The sequence below is a fragment of the Epinephelus lanceolatus genome, chromosome 13 (assembly GCF_041903045.1).
Source record: "Epinephelus lanceolatus isolate andai-2023 chromosome 13, ASM4190304v1, whole genome shotgun sequence".
NCBI classification, from domain to species: domain Eukaryota; kingdom Metazoa; phylum Chordata; class Actinopteri; order Perciformes; family Serranidae; genus Epinephelus; species Epinephelus lanceolatus.
In genome coordinates this window covers 1,433,699-1,459,822 of record NC_135746.1, presented here as the reverse complement: position 1 = coordinate 1,459,822, position 26,124 = coordinate 1,433,699, and the positions used below count along the sequence as shown (strand labels likewise).

The 26,124-nt window shown below is 43.5% G+C and overlaps 1 protein-coding gene across 3 annotated transcripts; it reads right to left on the bottom strand.

Moving 5' to 3' along the window:
• Positions 1-234: 234 nt before the first annotated feature.
• Positions 235-25,670, bottom strand: LOC117271111 (palmitoyltransferase ZDHHC14-like). Of its 3 annotated transcripts, none has more exons than XR_013493113.1 (10): positions 24,698-25,670; positions 18,873-19,033; positions 15,762-15,905; positions 15,095-15,232; positions 11,918-11,966; positions 10,299-10,401; positions 10,096-10,205; positions 6,121-6,229; positions 1,565-4,684; positions 235-1,476 (listed from the first exon to the last, which is right to left on the bottom strand). XR_013493113.1 is itself a non-coding variant. In XM_078173632.1 (10 exons), the coding sequence occupies exons 1-9, from the start codon at positions 24,997-24,999 to the stop codon at positions 4,238-4,240; spliced, it is 1,563 nt and encodes a 520-aa protein (XP_078029758.1). In that variant the 5' UTR covers positions 25,000-25,670; the 3' UTR covers positions 238-902; positions 4,216-4,237. The 3 variants fall into 3 exon arrangements, 2 of the variants coding, with proteins under 2 accessions (XP_078029757.1, XP_078029758.1); XM_078173632.1 differs by having other exon boundaries at positions 238-902; positions 4,216-4,684; XM_078173631.1 differs by having other exon boundaries at positions 235-4,684.
• Between the last annotated feature and the right edge of the window lie 454 nt (positions 25,671-26,124).

The following is a 26,124-nucleotide window of genomic DNA, read 5'->3' as shown; positions in this document are numbered from 1 at the left end:
TGGCTGATCATTTATATGAAGACAGTTATTTTTATTTCTGAAATGTTATGTTTGAGGTTTTATCTCATTGATTTGAAACATTTCCAGACATTTAATAAAACCAGGTTCAAAACTCTAGTTTCAGTTTGTTGACGTTAAAGTCAAAGTTTTTCTATCACTCCATAAATCAGAAAATACTATAGACAGCCGTAAAATATATTTTTAGGATGTTTCTCGGAGTGAAATGATCTTTAAATCAGGCTGTGAATGATCCCTGAATGTGACACACTGGACCTTTAAACTACAAACTTCTTTTTTTAATAAAATGTTTTATTGAAATCCACAGTTGTTCATGAAACAGCTGGAAAAGAAATTCTCAGCACAAAACCACAATTATCATAAGCTGACGTCCAATCAGCAGCGTCGTGTCTCCCACACTGATTGGATGACAACGCCTGTTACTAAGATACATCATCAGCTGAGTGAAGACAACATGGCGAGTGATTCAGAGTCCTGCAGCCGCTGGCCGTCCCGTCAACACCACAGTTCACCTCCACCGCCTTCAGCTGCACCACGACTTTAAAGCTGCCTACATTTCCCACAAGGCAGCGCTCAGGTGTGTGGCATAATCACCTGTCAAGGAATCGTCATGGAAGTGCAGCGAGTTAAAAAACTGACATGTCAGTGACGATTTTCAGTTTCTCCGAGTCTCTGCAGGACGATCCTTCACAGATTCAACATCAATGAAATCAAATATAAAATAAGGCATTTATCTTTTTTAATTCACGCTGACATCATCAACAGCCGTCACAGGGTTCCTGCAGTGACATCATCGACAGCCGTCACAGGGTTCCTGCAGTGACATCATCAACAGCCGTCACAGGGTTCCTGCAGTGACATCATCAACAGCCGTCACAGGGTTCCTGCAGTGACATCATCGACAGCCGTCACAGGGTTCAGTTTAAGACTTTTGAACACTTTTTTTAAATGTTAAGTCATTCACATTTTGGAGCTGCACGTCTGTTTGTTAGTGATCAGCTGATGATTTTATCAGTGAATCGTTTGATCGGTTAAATGTTATAAAACGGTTTCCTTCAGCCTGAACTGACTTCATTTAAATGTCCACTTTTACCAATAGACGTCTCTTAACCTTTATTGATCATAAAAATAGTTGATTAATTTTCTGTTGATCAAATAATCGATTAATTGACCAATTGTTGCAGCTTTATATTCTGACAGAGGAGCTTCAACAGGACTGGGTGTGCAGACGCCGCTCCAAACCACTGATCCATCTCACGCTCTATTTTACCTTCCCTCATGAACAAGACCTCGAGATTCTTGAACTCTTGACAATTTAGAGTCACCAATTAACCTGCATGTCTTTGGACTGTGGGAGGAAGCTGGAGCACCTGGAGGAAACCCACGCTGACACAGGGAGAACATGTCGGAGCACCTGGAGGAAACCCACGCTGACACAGGGAGAACATGTCAGAGCACCTGGAGGAAACCCACACTGACACAGGGAGAACATGTCGGAGCACCTGGAGGAAACCCACACTGACACAGGGAGAACATGTCAGAGCACCTGGAGGAAACCACGGCACTGAGGAATTCATTACTTCAACTAACTATATTAACCATCAACACTGACTGGACTTCCACATTAAAGGTGGCAAATTTTCCCTTTAAATTTCACCAAAGTTGAATTTGAAAATTCTGAATTAAATCCCGATGATTTCATTTTAGCTGCTGTGACGTTCCACAGTTTAACTGGTGGTGTGAACATGTCTTTACAGAGGTGAAGTCCAGCTGAACATCTGGCAGTGTTGTTGCTTCATGAACTCATGTCTGCAGAAATTATTTTGGAAACCAAGTCCTGCTTCCTGTGTTTTTGTTAAAAACAGTCAGTTCTTATTATTCCTCATAAACACTGAAGAGCCAATTCTTTATTGTAAAAAAACAAAAACCTTTGGTCCTGGTCCGACTGCGTCCGTCTGACACCAAGCAGCTTATCCTGGCTGAAATGTCTGAAACAGAATCTGACCTCAGATCCTGCAGAGATGGATGATGACATATGGCTTTGGTCCAACGGTCAAACAGAAAATCATCAACATCTAAAAGTTGTCACGTCCCGCCTTCTGAGCGCAAAAGGAAAAAATCAAACAGCCGATTCTTGTTTTTCAGTTTCTGACATAAAACTCTGCACTTTTCTTGTTTCTGTGTTTTTCTGTGGACGCCAGCATCGACATGTGTAAAGGCCCTGACACACCAAACCGACGGTCGGCTGTCGACCAAAGTCGGGCCGTCGGTGAGCGTCTGTCGCCCTAGTTTTTGCGGTGTGTCCCGCACCGTCGGCACATTGCCGTCGGCGGCTTTTCGGCCAATTGAGCATGTTGAATCGGCGGCGGAGCTTGTCGGTGAGAGAGATCACTCTGATTGGCTGTTCAGGTTTTATTTCCTCGCCCCTGTAGCGAGTGAATCTGCCTGTAGTGAAACCGGGGCTAACCGGTGCTTCCTCCTCAGGCTCCACTTCACTCAGCTGCCCCACAGACCCGCTGCTTCTTCACACTTTAACCTGAATAACAAACCGGAGCTAGCTGGGAGCGGCTAGCAGAGCGTTAGCCGCAGCATGACCGGAGGGAAGCACAGCCAGTTAGCCTCCGCTAGTCTCTGAGCTAGCCCCGGCTCTCCGTTTGGATCCAACCGGAGCACCGAGCCCTGGTTTGTTATTCAGGTTAAAGTGGGAAGAAGCAGCGGGTTTATCGGGCAGCTGAGTGAAGTGGAGCCTGCGGAGGAAACACCGGGACCGTCTGGATGTAATAGTCCGTGGAGGTGCTGCGGTGCTCGGCTGCACAGATAGGAAACCCCTCGGCTGACAGGATGTACCACTCTCTCACTCCGCTCTCTCTCACGCAGGCGCAGAACGTACGTGCTACTTGGCCGTCGGATGTAGTCTGTGTGGTGTGTTCAAATGCAACTGACACAGGGCGACGTGAGGCGACGTAGACGACGCAACAGTTGGCTTTCGTCACCGCTAGTTCTTTGATGTCGGTTTGGTGTGTCCGCATCTACACAGTTTAAAACCATCTGGAGTTCAGCATGTTTTATTTACAGGGACAAATCCTTAATAACAGATTGTGTGGAGACGAGCTGAGATCTCATTTATGTCTGAGGACCATAAAAAATGTTTGTAAAAGAAGTTTTGACAGCGAGACGCTCCAGGTGAAACAGGTTTTTACATGCACTGGTCAGTTTGGAGATTTTGGGCTGTTTAGCTTCGATAACACGTCGTCTTTGGACTCAAACTGCACATTTAAGAGTTAATTTTAGTTCATAATAAAACAAAACATTTCAGAAAACTTGAGAATTCAACTTGGTGAATTTTGAGTGTATCAACAGAGTGTAACAGCGTTCACCATTTGGATGAACGTACACTTTGGATGAATCTAAGCCGCTAACACCACTTATGAAAGCACCTCGTCAAGGCTCAGCAGGAGATGAGCCATAACTCAAGTTTCTTTTGAGCGATCTCGATTAAACTCTGTGGACACATCAGATACTAATGTCTTTATCAAGTTTTGTTCATTTTGGATAAAATGAACAATTATTATTGAAATGCTGCAGACACGGTGATGGTGGGACAAGTTTGTGATTGGTCGAACACCTTCTTCAGACAGAAATAATCAAGCTGAGGTGACTTCAGTGTTGTGAAACCCAAAAGGGCTTTAACCTTTCCACGACTGCTTGCGGCTGTATTTGTTCTCGTATTTCAGGATCCTGGCAGCTTTGTGACGTCAGACTGGTAAGGAACGTTTTGAAGGGAGAGATGAATGAAGACAGAGAAAGTCGTCAGGTGTGAACCAGCTGAACTCCAGACGGTTTTAAAACACCAAACTGAATGTTTGTCCTGAGGAGAGACATCATCTCCTGCAACAGTTCGAAGGTTCGACTTCTACTTTTCCTCGTCTTTATTTTTACTCCACTTCATATCTGCACTGTGACTGAAGGTCAGAGATAAAATTATGAACAATCGTCAGTCTGAAGTTTCGATCCAACTGTCGCTCATATTTTCAATTTTACAGATGTTTTTGTTTCTTCTTCTGATTCATGTCGTTTATTCGCTCGGTCTGTTTCAGTTTTACGTTTCACACGACAGGAAGTTCAGACTTTTGTTTTAGATTTCTGGTTCAGTGTAAATTAAAACTAAAATATGTTTGTACAAACGATGAAACTCACTTTATGGGTCGAACAGTTTGAATCAGACGGAGCTGAGTTTCACCAGCCCTCTGACAGAGTCCTCGTGCAGAGCGTCCTGACTGGCGAGGTCGTACAGGGCAGCGGGGGTGGGGATAGGGGGGTGTGGGTGCAGGTGCAGGTGGGCGGGGCAGGGCAGGGCACCCTGCGGCGTGCTGCACGGCGTCTCCTCCGGGCTGACGAAGTGGTGGTGGTGGTGATGGTGGTGATGGTGGTGATGGTGGAGGTGGTGGTGGCAGTGGGAGTCGACGGCGGCGTCCCTCAGGGTCAGGACGTCCCCCCCGCAGGATGGCAGGGAGGGCTGGGAGGGGGCGAGGTAGGCGCAGGGACCCCCCAGTGTGGTGGTCTTCCCTGGCAGAGGGGCCAGGATGACGGGGTCACTGTGGAGCAGCGGGGTGGCTGCAGCCTGGAGGACAAACTTGGTGCTCTGGATGCACTGATCCTGATCACACTGAGGACACAGCGGGAGACAACAAGTCAATGAGCTGCTGGACGCAAGAGACAAACACTTCTGCTCACACAGCGGGCGTTACAGTGATCTACAGCAACACGTCACCCGTGTTTATAATTCACTTTCAGCACGAGGTGGTGAGACATGAGCTTTATCACTTCCATTAAACTGCTTTCTCATCTTGTACTGTTTAATAGACCTTTTTACTGTTGGTAAACAGTGTGATGTTTGTTGGTGGGCGGGGCTTAGCTGGAGGCAAAACAGTTCTCCACAGACATTAGCTAGCGCTAGCTAACAAGTTGTGTTGTCTTGTTTTAGACGATGGAGGAAGATGATGTGAGTGGTGCGTTCAGAAACACTCATTGTGAGTGTGGGAGCGCACTCTGACACAAACTGGAGCGTTGATAAATTGGGAGCGCTGTCTGAATGTAGCGTTGGGTTATCCAGAGCAGCGCACTCTCAGAGTGGCAGAGCGCACTCTGGACACTCTGTCTGTGGAGACGGAGCAGCAGAGCGCCGAGCGGAGTGAATGTGTGATTAACTTAACCGTTGGTTCATTCATGTAGAAATATAACGCTGCGTTTCTTCCACCAACAGGGCTCTCATTTTAGTGTAGAGCGTCAGACTGAATTTACCAACGCACCATGTCAGGTCACTCACTCTCCGGGACCGCCAGTGTTACTGGAATAAGTAAACACTGACCAACGGGACCAGACTGGCCGACCCGTATGCTCTCACTCAGTGGATGGATGATGTCACAGGAAGCCAATCTTACAAAGGAGGACCACACTTGTTTGTTTTGCTATGGAAGCTAACGTTAGCTAATGTGCTAAAAAGTTAGCGTTGCAGAGAAATCCAATCTTCCTCTTAATCCCTCCCCAGTTTCTGATGAGGTGGACATGATAACCCGTAATACACATAACCTTATTCATCCCTACAACAGGAAATACTTTTTCCCTAACCTGATATGAAGTGTGCGCTGCACATGTGAGCATTTTTGATGATGGCCTCCGTCCAGTCCTTTGGTCTTATCACATTTAACCATAGTTGTCTTTGTTTTTGTTGACGGGCAGTGGCGGCTGGTTTTGAGCCATGACTCCTTCTATTCTGGCTCCCAATAACACAACAAGACAAACACATTTTAACACTCCTATGGAGCCTACAGCCCTGTGGGGCTGATAACATGACGTCATCGTGATGTCGGTCTTAAAAAAAAAAACGTTGGCAGGGAAGGTGTTAAAGGTCATAGTTCAAAAGCAGAGGTGAGTGTCTGTGGTACGTTCACTGTGAAACACTATAAGTCCAAAAGTATGTGGACACTGGAACATCAGAAACATCCTAAAACAGATCAAAGCGGACAGGAGAGTGTCTACATACTTTTGGCTGTGTAGGTTAAGGGTTAGTATTGATCAGCAGTGATGTCATCCTTCACCTACCATGTGACTGTGCAGCTGGGTGGAGGTGTAGCTGGTCCCGTTGGACTGGGAGGACTGGGAGATGGTCTGTGGGGTGTCAGCCTGGATCAGTCCTCTCCTGTCAATCAAACTGGGACACAGAGATTCAATTCAAACTTTATTGTCATCGTGTGATCACAGTCTCACATGGTCGACACAGTGATGGCAGTTTGAACAGCTTTTAATCAGAGAAAACACCCTCACTGACCTGCATGTGTGTTACCATGGTTACATGTATGCATTATGGGATACACATGACCTTTATCAGAATCACTGATGGATTTTTTGGTTCAGCTATGATTGGTTCATTTTCTGTCACACCACATATAAACCACACCAGAGTCTGTTTGGAGGCGGAGCCAGACCTGCCTCTTCATTTGTTTGGTCCACACCAGGGTTTGATTGACAGCTTTCACATGAGCATTTTTTTTGACAACAGGTCAGGTGTGACATCACGCTGACATCATCTGTCAAAGATTTTTTGTTTGTTGATGATGATGCTGCGATGTATAAATGCCCTTGCCCTCCTAATCTGCCTCATCATGAGTCAAACCGTCTTTGAGTGTGTGTTATCTGTGTACATTTGTCTGACCCGCTCATCAGCACTGAAGCTGATCAACGTACTGCTGCAGAGGCCATGTTAGTTCAGAGAGTCGCACAATAACAAACACAGGAGGTGATGTAGGCGGCGGTCGACCAGCGGCTCCTTGTGTCCTGGGAGGTTTTTGTTAGATGAAGAGAGCAACATTACGGCTTCAGTTTCCTGTCAGAAAGGGCTGCCTGACAGCGAGGTGAAAATATGACACTGACACAACCCCACTGTGAAATTGAATTGAATTGAATTAACTCATGATCGGCACTCTGACCTACGTCACAGAGTCACTGAAGGGGTTAATTCAGATATTTCACAGTGGGGTTGTGTCAGTGCGCTCTGACCTACGTCATAGCTGCTGACAGCTGTGATGTAGGTCAGAGCGCCGATCATGAAGAACTGAAGCTTCATGATCGGCGCTCTGACCTACATCACAGCTGCTGACGGCTGATTGGACGTCTCCACACACCCCAAAGTGACGGCATAACAACACACAACATGAGATCACAACCACGTGTGTTGGTTGGTTTTGTTCATGAGAACCAGATCTTCTGATCTGTTTGACTGATGGAGAGATCGACCAATCAGATTCATGACTGAGCTTCATTCAAACAGCAAGCGCGTCTCCTTCTCCAAGCGACCTAGAAAACACCTTTTCATGTGCAGATGGAAGTCTCCACCTGTCGTCACCTGAGGTGTCAGCAGGTGGAGCCAACACACACACACACACACACACACACACACGCACACCAGCTGGAGATGGTCTAACAAGCAGACTGTGTAATGAAGCAGTGTCCATATGCTCAGTCCTGAGGAACAAACGCCTTCATCTCTGCTGAACAACAATCTGACTTCATTAGTAAAACTTCTGCATTTAAAATCTTACTTTAGAAAAACGTCCTAAATATCATCAGTAAATGTACTTTAACTATAAAGTACTGTGTCTTCGCTGTTACGTTGTTACATGTTATACTGTCAGTTTAAAGGTTCAGGTCCACAGAGCTGCTGTTTCAGTGAGATGACTCATTGAAGACAAATCATTTTTTTTTACCACTGTTTGGAAGTTGTGTGTAAATGCTGCTCAAGAGATGTGACACCATTTGACCAGATGGGGGCGCTGTCATTACAGCCTAAAAACTGAATTTCAGAAAGGCCAGGCCCCTCACACAGATTCAGCTCAATGTGCTCTACAAAACATCCTCAAGGAGATTTTCAGCCATTTTGAATTTTTTGACAAACAAATTTTTGACGTCTCCTCCTAAACCGTGGGTGGAACTTGTACCACATTAACTGTGGATCATTATTGGACACAATTTATTTAACTGTATGAAAAGCTTGTTGATGTCTCACTAAATTTTGAATATACTAACCAATGACCTTTAGAGGGGGCGTGGCTTAGCACATAAACAGATCTTACTCCATAACGGTTGAACCAATCATCACAAAACTTGCAGGAAATGGCCACACAGGGACCTTAAACATATCCTGAAGGTTTCATTCAAATCAACAACTGTGTCAAAACAGCAGAAATGGGCGTGGCTTAACACAAACCAGACTATAACTCAAAACTCACAGGATGTGTGGAATAATAATGTTGAACATGTGTGTCAAATCATTTCTCAAAACATAAATCAGTGACAGTTCGTCCAAACATCACCAAACTCAGTGAATATTTTTAACTCCGCCATAAAGCAATTCCAAAAATGTCTATCCACTCAACCAATAGGAGGTGACAGTGTTTCTAAAGAGGGGCGTGGCCTGGCAGAGATTGGACGTAAATGAATGAGCATCTGTCTGATCATCATAAAATCTGAATTCAATAAACACAAGAAGTTTGTGCTCTAGAGAAAGGATCAGCACTCAGTGAAAACCCTAAGCCCTATGATAAACTATTATGGCAAGGCTTAACTATACAGACCAGTGAGCAGTGATAACTAGCATGTCTTTGGGGTCATCAGGTGGGAACCTCCTTTCACCAGTGTGTCGTCTAGTTGGTCCCACGACACCTCCAGGAGGCTAGACAGTGATCTCTGGTGTCCCAGAGACACTCCCCTAATGCCAGGTCTCACTGCTCCCCACACCAACCCAATAACTTCCTTTACCTTACTTACACATTCTTTCTCAGCCCAAACAGCACTGCCACCTTCAACAAACCCAGGCTCCGTACATGCGAGCTCCAGGTAGAGACAGTGCTGATACTACCTTTCCTAGCACATTCACCATACTTATCGTTAATGCAGGCGTCACAAACTGTCAAAGGTCCTGATCCTACTCAGCTCTCAGGTTTTAAAGGTCCTTGAACCCTGGAACCGCTCGTGGTTAGATTTTTATTTATTTTTAATATTGTTCGCTGCTTTAATTTAATCAGCTATTCAACAACCTGATGTGTTTTATATGGTTTTAAAATATTCATCTGCAAAGTAACTTCAGGTTCCTGATAAATGTTGTCAAATAAATTTACTATCATGACTAAACATACGAGGAAATATTCCCCCGAATCAAACGTCATTTAATTAGTGCTGAATGTTTCTGCTCCTGTTGAATCAGAGTGTTTCAAACATCTACAGATGGAACAGATGGATTTTTCCTCTCTCTGATAATGAAGGATGGAAACATAAGAGTCAGCTGATCTCTGAGGAGGAAGACAAGTTTAATTACTGCGAGGAAGGTCTCAGCTGAAAACTGTCCTCATTAAACAGAATCACAGCGCCTGTTGAGAGGAAGAGGAGGAGGAGATGAAGCAGGTACAGCGGTGGACAGAGCAGTAACAGAGTACTTTTACTCAAGCACTGGAGTTTTTTAATAATAATACTTTTGGACCTTAATTTGAGAGGACAGTGGAATTGAACTCGTGGCCTTTGTACACTGGGCACCCGCTCTACCAGGTGAGAAACTCGGCACCCTGAATATTTCCATTCTCCTTCTCTTCCTCCACAGCTCAGATATCATACTTTTTACTGCTCTACATTTATCTGACAGCTTCAGTTACTTTACAGATTCAGAGTACTGATATAAAATCTAATCAATAATTAGTGATGATGATGTGTGGGTACACATGATGTCACCCAGCAGTGTATAAAGTCATTAAAATGAGCCCCATCTTCACCAGCTGATCGACGTTTAACTTAACTTTATACTTTTACTTAAGTAAACATTTTAAACGCAGGACTTTTACATGTAACAGAGTATTTCTGTGGTGTGAGTACTTCATTACTAATTTTATGAAGCCAAATTATCACACAGGAATTAAAATGACGTGTGGGGGCTTTGTTGTCTCCAGTTTATTGATTCTTTTCCATTAGTATTTGCACAGCTCTTTGAGTCTATTGTGATACTTGGGTCCAGTGGAGTGTTGAGTTGCTGACCTGGGAGGCAGAGGTCCACACAGAGCAGCACAGCAGTTGGTCAGGATGTTTCCGTAGCTGTAGGGGTTGTAGTTATCTTTCCCTCGCTTGGTGGACCATGACCCTTTAATCTGGACCAGAACCAGAGAGACCAGAAACATCAGGACCAGCTCAGAACACAATGTCACCCCGGTGGTCCTCAGACCACAGTTTTGTGTACTCACGTCCTCGTTGGTGGTCTGGTTGGAGCTGATGAGATACGTGTGGAACCCCGACAGACCAACGATCGACCAGACAGAGAAGAAACACACCACCACCTCCAGGACGGTGCAGAACAGGGTCAAGGACAAATCTCAGGTTTTAGAAACATTGATCATTACTGCGGATTATAGAGTCAATATTTCTGACATTTAAAATGTAATCCCACATTTTTATGAATGGAATTAAAGAGATGAAGATAAAGTTTGTCGTGCAGAGAAAATAAAATATATTTGTTCTCTGAACTGAGAAACATGAAACGTCATGCTTCTGAATTTTTGATCTCCAGTTGTTCTTAAATGAGTTCAGGAGTCACGGAGGAAACAGACATGAGTGTTCACAAATTAATAAATGTTTTCTTAAATTCCTGCAGACTAGTCACTTTGCTCCCGAAATAATTAATGTGCACAACTTTACAGATGATGCACAATACTGAACGCAGATGTGAAAGATAACACAACATTATCTGTGGAGTTCCACAGGGCTCCGCTCTGGGTCCACTCATTTTTTCTTCTCTTGGTCACAAACATAAAGTTTGTTATTTATGCTATGCGGATGACGCCCAGTTATACAAACTCATCATCAGAATTTAAATGTTTTGTTCTGATTTTGGATGATTCATAAATGTTCTTCATATTTTTTTAAATTATTATCTGTTGTGTTCTGTTTGAAAAACTTTAAATATAAAATGTAAAATATCTCTTAACGTTCTGTTCCACTAAGACATGAATACATCAGACATCAGACATGAATAAATCAAGAGCACCAAGTAGTTTTCTTGGTGCATTAATTACTCATCTGAACGCACAATTTGTCCACATGAAATATTATCTTTTTTCTCCATGAAATCTTCATAAAAAACACCAAATTTCCAACTTTGCTGCGTCCTTGTGTTTGGATCATAAAAGACACTGTAGTAAACATTATATCTAAAAATTCTGACCATCAGTTAAAAACATTTTAAATTTGTGCGTTGACTTGACGGTGCCGTGCAGCGAAAGTTAAATCATGGCTTTCCTCAGACTCTTAAAAGGAGATTTTTGTAAAAGGGACATCCTGATGTGATGAGTTTTTGTCCTCAGTTATGAGTCACGTTCTTAAAACCAAACACCATAATGCTCAAAGTCGTTAATTTCTAACCTGTCAGAGAAGAAAACTGCTGACAGGAAACTGCTGAGGCTTTGTTTCCTTTGTCTCTTTTTACTTATTCAAACGTGTTATACTGCGCCGTCACTGATGACGAGAGACAGAGGACAACAGTAGAAACAAACAGAAAACAGAAGAAGCTGCTGCAGCTGAATATTAATGTGTCCTCAGTGTGTGACAGAGTGACTTTGACCTTGGCGATGCATGATGGGACGTATTGATCCGCGGCTGGTGTCTGCGTCAGAGTCACTGATTGATCAGAAACACACAAACACATGAACCTGCTGAGACGGAGAGGAAGGTATGAGGGGTGATTAGTGCCTCTGAACAGGAGCTCTGTGGTGATGTTAAGACAAACAGTTCATATGAACACGTGTGTGAGTGGGTTATTATTCATGTTTATGGATTTAAATGAAACCTTTAAACAGTGAAAGGATATCTGGCCGGGCTGTCTTTGAGCGCGCTCAGGAAACCCGTCCGGTTCGATCCTGCAGAGACGACAACACGTTGGTTCATGTTACTCAGTTTAAAAAAGAAAAAAAAAAAACATTAAAAATATTTTGCATATAATACAGATATTTATTTTTTATAATATTTTTTCACATTTGCATCATTAACCTTAGTTTTGCCTTGTTTGGTTGGACTCTCTGCATTTCTGTTGCTTTATCTGAGTATCACATTTCTGCTTTTGTTTTGCTTCATAAATAAAGTTATTATTATTATTATTATTGTTATAATTTTTCAATTCTATTTGTTTCTTGACTGTAGTTTTATATTTTTATTATTTTAATGTTCCAGATTCCGGTTTGCAACCATTTGCTGCGTGTCACCCCCCCCCCCCCCCCCCCCCCCCCGCTCTCTCTCTCACCCCATTTCACTCTGTCCTGTTCATTAAAGGCAAAAGCCCAAAAAAATAATCTTAAAAAAAAATAAAATAAATATAAGTATTAATTAATTGATAAAATCTGACATAAACAGATATTTCTGTTGTAATTTGCTTCTTTATTTATTTACCTTTGTATTCTTTCCCTGATTTATTTAGTTTTCTCATTTATTTATTTATGTTAATCTGAAAATGTATTTATTTATTTTTATATGTATTATTTTATTTATTTAAAATGTAGTTTGATATTAATTCATTTTTAGATTTATGCATTTCTTTATTTTGACACGAGCAGCAGTCGTCAGTGATCTCTCATTTTAGATTTCTTGGATCAAAGACTCGCTGCAGGATCTTTTTTTATCTCAGCAGCTACAAACAGGAAACCAGCGTGGCGGCGTTTGGAGCATCGTCTCAGAGCTTCCTGTGTGTTCGGACCTGCAGGGCGGTGAAACAACATCAGCAGCCTCGACACACAGAATCAGACTGATGACGCATGACGAGGGAAGAAACGGCCGACTTCAGACACAAAATCATTCATCAGCTGTAAACTTCCTGCGGTGAAGCTGCAGAGAGATGATCGTCCTCCAACATTAAATATAGACGAGGTCAGATTACAGATTATCAGTCTGTGTCTTTAACTGAATGTGTGTTGGACAGGATTCAATAATCAGATTATTGATCAAACTGAGTGTTTGACTCGTCACAGTGATCATCAGTGAACTGATCAACCAATCCATCGATCACTGACAGGAAACACCGCAGCCTGTTAGTCAGAGCGGTGGGCGGGGCTGAGGACGATCAATCACTCATCAATAACTCAGACTACAACACACACACACACACACACACACACACACACAGAGCTCCTTTTCACCAGAGTAATGAGAAATACATTCGCCGTCCTGTCTGTGCTTTTGTTTGTTTGTTTGTTTATGTACTGGAGCTCCAGAGGAGTCCTGACAGACAGAAACATGAGAACACGCTCTGTGATGAGATGTTCACTGATGATTCATTAATTATTCATCAATAATCAGACGCGTCAGATTCACTAACTTCTCTTACAGAAACATTTCAAAGCTGAACAGAGAGAATCTGAAAATCTAATTGTTGAGTCTCTGCAGCAGAAAAACTTGTTGCCACATGACGGCATGTTTTTGCTCAAGAGGCAGAAAACCTACAACTCCCAGAATGCACTGCACCACACCAGACCGATAAACACTCCACCTGGTGGCTGACGTGATGCAAACTCGTCGGTTTGACACGACGGTGGCCGGCTGGTAACAAACGATGTCATATCACAGTTAAACAGGAAGTTAAAACCTGTTTCTGAAAACATCTGAGACTCAGTGTTGGTTCATATTTGATCGCAGCTGCTCAGTTTGACCGTCTGATCAGTAGCTCCTTTTACACTGCCAGATGTTCGGCGAATGTTGGGCCGTTTTGCCGGCAAGCTGCGAGCGTTTAGACACACAGAGCCGGATTGGCGAGTTGATCCGAGGTGCCCAGTTTTCCACCTCGTAGGGTAGACATATTGGTGGAACCCTTTTGGTTATAACAGAGTGAGGCGGCCTTCCACAAATGGAGGAGCTGTTGATGACTTGTGGGAGGAGCTGTTGATGACGCCGCACGTGCGAGCCACTGGCAGTGGATAAACAGGAAACAGCTGATAGCAGGAATTAGCGAGCAGCTAGTAGCAAGAGGGAAACACAAACCTGACAGACACTGTAAAGATGAGCAACTGGGGAGACAAGGAATTGTGCGCCCTCCTTGTCCTCGCAAACGAAGAGGCCATTAACCGTCAGATGACGGGGACGGTGAAGAACGGGTCGACTTACGAGAGAATCGCCGAAGGACTGACCAGCCGCGGCTTCCCTCCCACGTCACTGTTTACGTCACACGCTGAGCTACACGTTGTGTTACTTGCTCACGCCCCCCATTGCCCCGAAAAAGGCACATTCTGTATAAACAAAAGTAGGTAGGCGGCATTTTGCTGCACTCCCCGATTTTGTTTTTATGCTGCCAATGCTGAAAAAAGACTGATTGGGCTTTCCTGCAGATTTGCACAACTCCTGTTTATAAAGGACTTCAGTTTGGTCCGAAGTGTCTCTTGATCCACTCTTCGTGTCTGCGGTGCTGAACAACACCAACATGCAGTCTGAGCAACAACCTGAGAGCCAACGAAAGCGTTGACCAGCAGAGATCTCCTTCCTCCTCCGCCTGCTGTTTCATCATCGTTACAGTTTGATGGAGGGACGTTACCGACACTGTGTTGATACAGAGCTGGTTGAAAATCAGAGAGCTGTTAAATAAAGTTTGTTATTTAAAGTTAATGTTATGGCAAAGAAAGACTGAAAAATGGATTTACTTGAGTTAATAATTTGGACTTTTGTCATTTTATTATTATTAATTTATTTATATTTTATAAACAACTGACAGTCCAAAACATGAAACGAAAATGAAAAAATTTAAATTATTATTTTTTAATTAAATCATAAAATTATTTAAAGGAAAAATATCAAGTTACCTAAGTTTTCAAAAAACTGTAGTTGATTGATTGATTGATTGATTGATTCAGCTGAACTCTTATAAACTGTTTTAATGACATTTAAAAAACATGAGGAGGAGAGCTGCTCCAGCAGAGACAGAGTTTATAAAGAAACCAATCAATAAATGAATCATTGTGTGTGTGTGTGTGTGTGTGTGTGTGTGTGTGTAGGCAGCAGTGTTACTCACTGATGATGACGTGTGTGATGACGAAGGCGAAGATGAAGATGGTGAGGAAGGACAGCGAGAGGATGAACAGGTAGAAGAAGCGATAGTTCCTCCGTCCGACACAGTTCCCGACCCACGGACAGTGATGGTCGAAACGCTCTGACACACACACACACACACACACACATTAATACTGTCGGAGTAACAACTCAGGTGTTCATGTTGTACTGTGAGTACTCAGATACTTTACTGCAGTGAAAGTACTGTGAAAATACTTAAACTACTACAAGTTAAAGTCCTGAATTCAAAACGTTAAAACTACTGTCAGCAGGAAACGATTTACCTGAGATGGAGAGTACAGTAATACTAGAGTACAGTAATACTAGAGTACAGTAATACTAGAGTACAGTATGAGTAAGTTGAATAGATAGGTTGAATCAGAGTACTTGAGTACAAGTACTTGAGTAAATGTACTTTAGTAGATGTACTTGAGTTAGAATCCTTGAGCAGAGGTACTTGAATCAGAGTACTCGAGTAGATGTACTTGGGTAGAAGTACTCAAGTAGAAGTACTGGCGTAGAAATACTCATATAGAAGTACTTGAGTAGACGTACTTGAATCAGAATACTCAAGTAGATGTACTTGTATTAGAGTACTGGAGTAAATGTACTGGAGTAGCGGTACTGACCGACACAGTTGTCACACAGGCTGCAGTGCGACGCTCGCGGCGGTCTGAAGATCTTACAGGTGAAGCAGTATTTCAGTTTGACCGTCTGTCCGTTGATCAGAACCTCTCTGGTGCGAGGAGGCGGTCTGGAGCAGCCGGCTGAGTCTGAGGACACACAAACAAACCAACAAGTAAACAAACAAACACCAGTGGATCGGTCCTGTCTGAGGTCACAACGCTCCTCTGAAGTAAAACTGTTTTCAGTTTGTTTCCTCAAAGCACCAACAAAACAGTTTGATTTTATTTAACTGAATTATTTGAATTGAATTGAATCAAATATTTGTGAAAACACTGGCGTCATGTGATCAGCTGATTCATCATGTGACACAGAGACAGACACAACTCCAAAACCTTCTGACAGAAATAAAAACATACAGAATTTAGTTCAGCTGCGCGTTAATTAAACGAGTCGACTCACTGAACAACGACTAATGATTTCCTCTGACTCCCCTTCAAAATAAAAGACTTCTATATCCTTCAGTATCTATGAGCTTCATCCAGCTCAGGTTTTATGTATTTTCTCCCCAAATATGTTCATTATTAATGAGGTCTGATCTTTATATTGAAACTGTGAAAATTAATTTAAGAAATAAAAGAATAAATAAAAAATATAATAAATAACTTACTTAACAAGTTTAATAAAATAAAAAATAATATTTTGTGACCAACATTAATCTACAGATTCATGTTGAATTATTTCCTCTGTGATGTCACTGACATGAATCTCACTGTCAAGGTTTCATGCCTCCGCGCTGGCGACAGCCGTGACCTGAGGCGTAACGTTTCTAGGAGGTCCGTCCGTCTCGTCGTCTCATTCTCATGAACAGGATATCTGAAGAATGCTGCGAGAGAATTTCTTTAAATTTGGCACAAACGTCCACTTGGACTGAAGAATAAACTGGTTGTAATTTGGTGGTCAAAGGTCAAAAGGGTGGGCTGGTGGGCGGAGTCATACAACTGTGATCAAACCTCCAGAAGACGTTTCAGCTTCTGCTGCTGAAACTAAACAATTGAACATCAATAAGTCAGTTATTGATCTATAAATATTGATCAGAGGAGCTTTAACGTCTGATCTGTGACACGTTCTTCATGTCACACATCAGACATCTTGCTTGAGTTTAGTTTAGTGAGGATGTTGTTTCAGGCTGTGCATCACAGAATAAATTCCTGACCAAACAAAACAAATAACTATTTCTGTCCTGTCACACTGAGCCCAGCTTCCTCTTCTTCTTCTCCATTATTGGTCGTCCTCCAAAGGCCCCACTCTGCTGTGATTGACAGCTCAGTCGCTCCACAGATCCTGGATCCACCGTCAAAATAAATAAATAAATAAATAAATAAATAATAACAAGAGGTTTCTGACAGTGACGTTCAGTTTCTGTGGAAACGACTGATTCAAGACACATTTCTGACAGAGCGCAGGTCTGACGACAGACACACACACACACACACACACAGAGTGAGGGGAGGAGGTGGCTAACAGCTTCCTGTAATGACTCAGTATCATTAGAGAGCAGATTATTCTGCAGCTGATTTTCAGATGTTGAATCTGACTGATCGAGTGTTTGGATGATAAACGACAGGAAGTCGTCACGGAAGCTGATGAAAACTGTGGTAACAGCAGTAAAACTAACCTTTAACAACGACAGGAAGTTCATGAGTTTTACTTTGAAACATCAGAATGACAGAGTGGAGCATCTTCCTCCAATAAAACATCTTTGGACACGGAGATGGAGCGTCAGTACAAAGTGACGTCACATTGTTTCTCTGCAAAGTCATAAACTGCTTTATGTAGTAAACTAGAGTCACTGGTGGGTGGAGTCCACCCCTATGACTCCACCCACCAGTCCACACCATGGTTGTATGACTCCACCCACCAGTCCACACCATGGTTGTATGACTCCGCCCACCAGTCCACCCTGTGGTTGTATGACTCCACCCACCAGTCCACCCTGTGGTTGTATGACTCCGCCCACCAGTCCACCCTGTGGTTGTATGACTCCACCCACCAGTCCACCCTGTGGTTGTATGACTCCACCCACCAGTCCACCCTATGGTTGTATGACTCCGCCCACCAGTCCACCCTGTGGTTGTATGACTCCACCCACCAGTCCACCCTGTGGTTGTATGACTCCGCCCACCAGTCCACCCTGTGGTTGTATGACTCCACCCACCAGTCCACCCTGTGGTTGTATGACTCCGCCCACCAGTCCACCCCGTGGTTGTATGACTCCACCCACCAGTCCACCCTGTGGTTGTATGACTCCACCCACCAGTCCACCCCATGGTTGTATGACTCCCCCCACCAGTCCACCCCGTGGTTGTATGACTCCCCCCACCAGTCCACCCCATGGTTGTATGACTCCTCCCACCAGTCCACCCTGTGGTTGTATGACTCCTCCCACCAGTCCACCCTGTGGTTGTATGACTCCACCCACCAGTCCACCCCATGGTTGTATGACTCCTCCCACCAGTCCACCCTGTGGTTGTATGACTCCTCCCACCAGTCCACCCCATGGTTGTATGACTCCACCTACCAGTCCACCCCATGGTTGTATGACTCCCCCCACCAGTCCACCCCATGGTTGTATGACTCCACCCACCAGTCCACCCTGTGGTTGTATGACTCCCCCCACCAGTCAACCCCATGGTTGTATGACTCCACCCACCAGTCCACCCCATGGTTGTATGACTCCCCCCACCAGTCCACCCTGTGGTTGTATGACTCCCCCCACCAGTCCACCCTGTGGTTGTATGACTCCACCCACCAGTCCACCCTGTGGTTTTATGAGCAGCTGACGTTACTCTGAGTCAAAAAGTGAGTGAAAGAGTGAAAACACAGACACTTGACGCCAAGTCATGCTGATAAAGTAGTTGTCATGGAGTCAGTGATTAAAGGTCTCAGGTATTTTCACTCTTCTCTGTTTCTGTTGTTTTAAAAACTCTGTGAAGTCAGATCAAGTTGATTTGACGACTGACATGTTTACTGTAATGTTAAAAAAAACAAAAACACATAAGTTTTAAGGTCCAGGGCGTATCTGTGTGTATGTTTGTGTGTGTTTCCATGGTTACCGATTTGCCTCTCCAGGTCGGCAGCCTCATCCGGCGTGGCTCGGGGCAGGACGCCAGGGTCGGTGAAACTTGCCCTGAACAGCATCCCCATCACGAAGATGAAGAGGATGCCGCCCACCGCAGGGATGGCTGGGGTCAGGTTGGACGCCAGGAAGGGACAGCTGAGGACAAGTCAAAACAAAGTGAAGCTGTCAGCCAATCACAGGAGGTCTTTTCAGGACGCACAAAACACCGCAGGGTTTCACCTCCGAGGACGTTCCTGCAAACACTTCATAACTCTTCAAAGATCAAAGGAACCATCAGTGATTCGTTTAAAACAGTTAAACTTGAATTTTATTCTGTTTTTAAAACGTTTTCTGTTGAATGAGTTCATCACTACAACAGGACATCTGACTCTTTTCAGGCCAAAGACAATTTGTTTTTTTAATTGTTTATTTTAGCTTCAGCTGTTTCAGTATTTCAGGGACGTAAATGTGGTTTTTATCTGCATATTTATGAAGGTAGATTCTTATAGTTCTGTATACTTTGTGCCAACAGAAACATGTAAATGTTAAATAAAAGAGGCCCGAGGGTTGAGCCTTGGGGCACTCCACACATCATGTTTGTCCTTTCAGAGCATTTTTGCCAAATAATGTATTAAGATAACTTCAGATGGATGTTAGATTTAAAGCATTTGTTCCTAACTTATCCAGGACAGAGACAAACTTCTCTTTTATTCAACATGAACATGTTTAATTACACCACATTGTACAGAGCATATCTTGAGTGTGAAGCTCTCAGCCGCTGTAAAAGTTTTTTTAAATGTTGACTGTCAATGTTCAACTCTGATTCCAAGATTGTGTGTCTTTGTTTTAAATTAAAAACAGTTAAATTAGTTTTTAATTACTTATCTGTTTCAGTATCTCAGCGATCTCTGTGGGTCTGCAAAAAATAAATAAATAAATAATAGATAAAATAAAATTTAATAAAATCAAGCTTAACAAATGAAAACCTGCTTCTTTTAAAAATTATATTAAAGATTTATTAAAAAAAAGAAAAAAGAAAAAAAGAAGTAATAACCATGAGGTTTGGACTGCTGGTTGGATGATGTAGTTCGTAAAATTTAAAAAAAATACCATTTGTTGTAAGTAGCAGAAGTAAATGTTGTTTTTTTGCAGAATGTGATTATTAATACAAAATATAATTAACCCATAAATTAGTAATAACATTAAACAACCCTGCTGTAGGATTCACCTTAAGCAGAACACAAACCCCCATCACGCAATATGCTTCACTCCTGAACCAGAAGCCAGCACAGCAGATCAAAGATCAAAGTTTAATATGTTATGAGTGCTTTCATAATCTGCTAAGAAAACTACTCAGACACATTTACACATCTGGAGCTAGGCTCACCGGGGGGAACCACCCAAAGACACTGCCCCTAAGGACTGGACATCTCCCCTGATTCGCCAGGCGCCTCTGAGCAACTCCGGCCCCCATTTTCCCTATAAATGAACTCCCATGAGACACTGAAGTTGGTCAATTTTTGGACAAGAAACCCATTCTGTTTTCTCCTAGCTTGGACCAATCTCAACAGCTTCATCTCTGCAGCTCCAACTTGGACTCAGGCCTCTCTAAAGCTGCAACCGCAGCTCACAGGAATTGCAGGTATAACTTCTTTTCTGCTAAATCGGGTGAATGTCAGAAAACGAGACCAAACTTCGGTCCTGAATTCCCCGCCACAACTGCTGTTATCTGGGAAGGTCACTAGTTCCTTGGTTTCTGTTGCACGTGTTTGCTGTTAACTCCAGCTCACATTCATCTTAACTGTTTTGTTGTAAGTGTATTAGTGTAGTGTTGTGTTTTTCGTGTGTAGAAAAGCCCGTCTTTTGTTTTCTATAGCTTGCATTCAGACACTTTACGTCTCTGAGCCTGTTGTGTTTTACTGTTTAAATTTAATTAGTCCCTAAAGGTCATAATTCTAGCATCACAGTTACTTTGGCTGATCACCAATAGAAGTTGTGTTAGTGTTGTTAAGTTAACTCTGAAGCTATCTTGGTGGACAAATAGTTAAAACTGGGTTTTCATTGCAATGCTGATCTGTGCTGAATTATAATTTTAAAATAAGAGCTAATTTTTCTTACACTGCAGTGTATGAATAAGCCTCACATCAGATTTGGTGGTCAAGTGAATAAATGTTCTTTAATCTACATTTGTTTTTAAGTGCTCCTGTTGGTTTGAAATGATTTTATGATTCTGAATATTTGTTTTTATTTTTCACCCATAAAACAGAACTTAAAATCACCACGTGGTTTTTCCCTCGACAGCGACGCCTTCCTGTGGTAAACTGAGTCCTGGGTTCACCTCTGCATCCCTGCTCTCAATCTCCTGCTGTTACCTTAGTGACACGAGCTGCAGGAGACGGTTACCGTGGAAACGGGAAACACCGGGTTGCTGTGTTTTGGAAGTTGCAGCGAGGAATGTGGGAGGAAAAAATAAAAAGAAACCCTTCAGACGTCAGAGTGTGTTTTCAGCCTCACTGTGACATTTAAGGACAGAAAAAACACAATAAGTTGATTCATCTGTAAAGTAAATAATAATTACGTGTTTAAAATATCAGATTTACTGTTTTTTATCTATAATTTTATGATAACATGTCATTTATTTTCCATTTGCTTCATTAAATGTCAAAACAAAAAACATCCATGAAAAGCTCAGTGACGACGTTTTTAGTTTACTGAGATATGAAACAACAGAACAAATTACCTGGAGAAGATTTAAATATTTATATTTCATATTTATAATTCTCTGTGTTTTGTATGGCTTGTTTTTATCTTTTACTGAGGAGGATTCCTCATGTGTGGAAAATATCATGACACTGAACTTGATTCTGAACAATTAAATACGGTTTAACGATCAAACCTTTGATTCATTTTCTGGTGACTGACAAAATGTTTTAACATTACTATCTCTGATCTTCCACAGTGAATGTATGTTCTTCTTGTTTCTTACAGACGAGCAGGAGAACACAGTTTGGGACCAGTCTGTTTGGGTCCAGTCTGTTTGGGTCCAGTCTGTTTGGGACCAGTCTGTTTGGGTCCAGTCTGTTTAGGTCCAGTCTGTTTAGGTCCTGTCTGTTTGGGTCCAGTCTGTTTGGGTCCTGTCTGTTTGGGTCCTGTCTGTACAGGTCCAGTCTGTTTGGGTCCTGTCTGTACAGGTCCAGTCTGTACAGGTCCTGTCTGTTTGGGACCAGTCTGTTTGGGTCCAGTCTGTTTGGGTCCTGTCTGTTTGGGTCCTGTCTGTACAGGTCCAGTCTGTTTGGGTCCTGTCTGTTTGGGTCCAGTCTGTTTGGGTCCTGTCTGTTTGGGTCCTGTCTGTACAGGTCCAGTCTGTTTGGGTCCTGTCTGTACAGGTCCAGTCTGTACAGGTCCTGTCTGTTTGGGACCAGTCTGTTTGGGTCCAGTCTGTTTAGGTCCAGTCTGTTTAGGTCCTGTCTGTTTGGGTCCAGTCTGTTTGGGTCCTGTCTGTTTGGGTCCTGTCTGTACAGGTCCAGTCTGTTTGGGTCCTGTCTGTACAGGTCCAGTCTGTACAGGTCCAGTCTGTTTGGGTCCAGTCTGTTTGGGTCCTGTCTGTTTGGGTCCAGTCTGTTTGGGTCCTGTCTGTTTGGGTCCTGTCTGTACAGGTCCAGTCTGTTTGGGTCCAGTCTGTTTGGGTCCTGTCTGTTTGGGTCCTGTCTGTTTGGGTCCTGTCTGTACAGGTCCAGTCTGTTTGGGTCCTGTCTGTTTGGGTCCTGTCTGTACAGGTCCAGTCTGTTTGGGTCCAGTCTGTTTGGGTCCTGTCTGTTTGGGTCCAGTCTGTTTGGGTCCTGTCTGTACAGGTCCAGTCTGTTTGGGTCCAGTCTGTTTGGGTCCTGTCTGTTTGGGTCCTGTCTGTACGGGTCCTGTCTGTACAGGTCCAGTCTGTTTGGGTCCAGTCTGTTTGGGTCCTGTCTGTTTGGGTCCTGTCTGTTTGGGTCCTGTCTGTACAGGTCCAGTCTGTTTGGGTCCTGTCTGTTTGGGTCCTGTCTGTACAGGTCCAGTCTGTTTGGGTCCAGTCTGTTTGGGTCCTGTCTGTTTGGGTCCAGTCTGTTTGGGTCCTGTCTGTACAGGTCCAGTCTGTTTGGGTCCAGTCTGTTTGGGTCCTGTCTGTTTGGGTCCTGTCTGTACGGGTCCTGTCTGTACAGGTCCAGTCTGTTTGGGTCCTGTCTGTTTGGGTCCTGTCTGTTTGGGTCCTGTCTGTACAGGTCCAGTCTGTTTGGGTCCAGTCTGTTTGGGTCCTGTCTGTACAGGTCCTGTCTGTACAGGTCCAGTCTGTTTGGGTCCTGTCTGTTTGGGTCCTGTCTGTACAGGTCCAGTCTGTTTGGGTCCAGTCTGTTTGGGTCCTGTCTGTTTGGGTCCTGTCTGTACAGGTCCAGTCTGTTTGGGACCAGTCTGTTTGGGTCCAGTCTGTTTGGGACCAGTCTGTTTGGGTCCAGTCTGTTTGGGTCTGGTCGGTGCTGCAGACAGTGTGTATGACAGCAGTCTCTGTTATCCGTAGACGATCTGAGGCGCCTCAGCGTTGTGACATCGAGAGGTAAATTTAGCTCTGACGATGTTTGTGTTTCTGTTTTTGGCTGCAGAGACGAAGCTGACAACCTTTACCTGATCACACTGACTGCTCTCATTATGACAAACACACACACACACGCTTCCTGTGTCAGTGTGTTTGTTGTGACTAAATCTGGCGAGACGAATCAGAGAACTGAAACACAGCGAGGAAAAATCAGCAGAAAACAGCCCGAGGATCAGAGGAGGAAAACTACAGTCACATTCCTGTCAGAGCTGAAGGACACACACACACACACACACACACACATTTTACTGTTGTATATTTATAAATATTATAAATCTGAAAACTGAAGAGCAGTTCAGAAAACATCAGTAAATTATTTTAAAAACTAAAATGAATCATGATTCTCGACCAGGATCACTGACATCACACCAGTGTTCTTTAACATATATTTCTCTCCTCAGATTGTTCATTTAAAGGATTATTAAAGTACACAGTATTTTTTTTCAGAGAAAACTAAAATAGAATAAAGAGTATATTTTGTGTCCCTTTAATCATCTGGTTTAAATCAATGGGTTCATTTTTTTTTAAATAATTCTTTCATCAGTATAAATTTGTTTTTCAGGATTTCTCACTGGATATTTTCAGGTTTTTGTACTTTGCTTGAATATTTCTATTTTCTGTTCCTTTAACCTTCCTCTCCACATCTCAGAGGGAAATATTAAACTCTTTACTGCACTACATTTATCTGACCACCGCTTCAGTTACTTTACAGAGTAATCAGAGTATTAATACAGAATATAATCAATATTAAATGATGATGTGTTATTATAGATGAATCAACCCAGCAGGACATAAAGTCATTAAAGTCAGCTCCACCTTCACCAGCTGATCGATTATTGATTATTGTGTTGTAGTATTTTTTATTTTGTGAAATGAAATTTTTTCTACTTCAGTGAAATCTGAGTTCTTCTTTAACTCTGGGAATGAATATAAATAAATTAAATGTGTGAAGCAGCTTTAAGGTCAGAGGTCAAAGAAAATAAACAGAAAATTAAAACATAAAAACAAATTTTTTTTATAAAATATAGAAACAATAAATGTAAAAAGAAGCGGAAATAAAAAGTGTCTCTGATCAATGACTTCAGATGCTCATGTTTTATTGTCTGACTTAAACTCAGCTGAGGTCAAAGGTCACCTTCATTTTGTGTGTGTGTGTGTGTGTGTGTGTGTGTGTGTGTGTGTGTGTGGACACTCACTCGAAGGTGAAGAAGAGGCCGCAGGTGAGGATGATGAGGACCAGGGTCAGGTAGAACACTCCGGTCTGTCTCGCCATCATGATTCTTCCGTCGCAGTAGAACCGGTTCCTCCCCGGGAACAGCTGCCACTTCCTGCGGGGGGTCCGGCTCCTGTGTCCGGGGCAGCTGGGCTCGGGTCCCTCGGCGGGGGCCGGGCAGGAGCCGCTGCTGCTGCGGGTGCAGATCTGTGTGTACTGAGCGGACTGCTGCTGCTGCTGCTGCTGCTGCTGCTGGTCCAGAGCCGCATGGTGGATCTGAGACATGTGTCCTCACAGGTGAGACACACAGGTGAACAATGAGAATTATGTCAGAGGTGTGCGCGTGCTGCTGCTGCTGCTGGTGCGTTCAGGTGTTCATTCAGCCCCCGGATGAAGCTTCCGGTCCGGTTTTACCATCAGGACACAAAATAAAAGCAATTCCGACATTTTCCTGTCAAAAATCTGACGCTTTTATTTTGGAATATTTCGTAAACAAACGCACGCGCGCGGGTCCGACATCCACGAGCCCACCACAACACCCCCGCCTCGCGCCCAGCCAGCGTCCCCCTCACATTATGCAGCGTTTGGATCCCGGGATAACGGATCCGGTTCTGGACGGGAGACCGGGAGCGGCTGTGAGCGGGTCCGGAGCGGGAGACGGCGGTGGCGGCTCTGCGGGTTCAGAGGGTCTGTGACGGTGAGGAAGAGGAGCAGGACGTGAAGAGCATCCTGATCCTCCGCAGACCTGCTGGAGCTCCGAGTCCCAGCCTGCACAGATCCTCTCCTGCACACGCGACTCACTCTGCACAGAAAACAAACACAGACTCAGAGTGAGGCGACAGAGCTGCAAAGATACTCACCTGACGTCATCATGATAATGAAACCAATACCTCAGACTGCATCATCATCATCGTCGTCATCATCATCATCATCATCATCATCAGGTAGCTAACTGGTGTGAGGTGGTTTTGCTGCTTTTTGTTATTGTAACGCATCTCTCTGTAGTCATGTTGTGTCTCTGTAGTCATGTTGTGTCTCTGTAGTCATGTTGTGTCTCTCTGTAGTCATGTTGTGTCTCTGTTGTCATGTTGTGTCTCTGTAGTCATGTTGTGTCTCTCTGTAGTCATGTTGTGTCTCTGTAGTCATGTTGTGTCTCTGTTGTCATGTTGTGTCTCTGTAGTCATGTTGTGTCTCTCTGTAGTCATGTTGTGTCTCTGTAGTCATGTTGTGTCTCTGTAGTCATGTTGTGTCTCTGTAGTCATGTTGTGTCTCTCTGTAGTCATGTTGTGTCTCTGTAGTCATGTTGTGTCTCTCTGTAGTCATGTTGTGTGTCTCTGTAGTCATGTTGTGTCTCTGTAGTCATGTTGTGTCTCTGTAGTCATGTTGTGTGTCTCTGTAGTCATGTTGTGT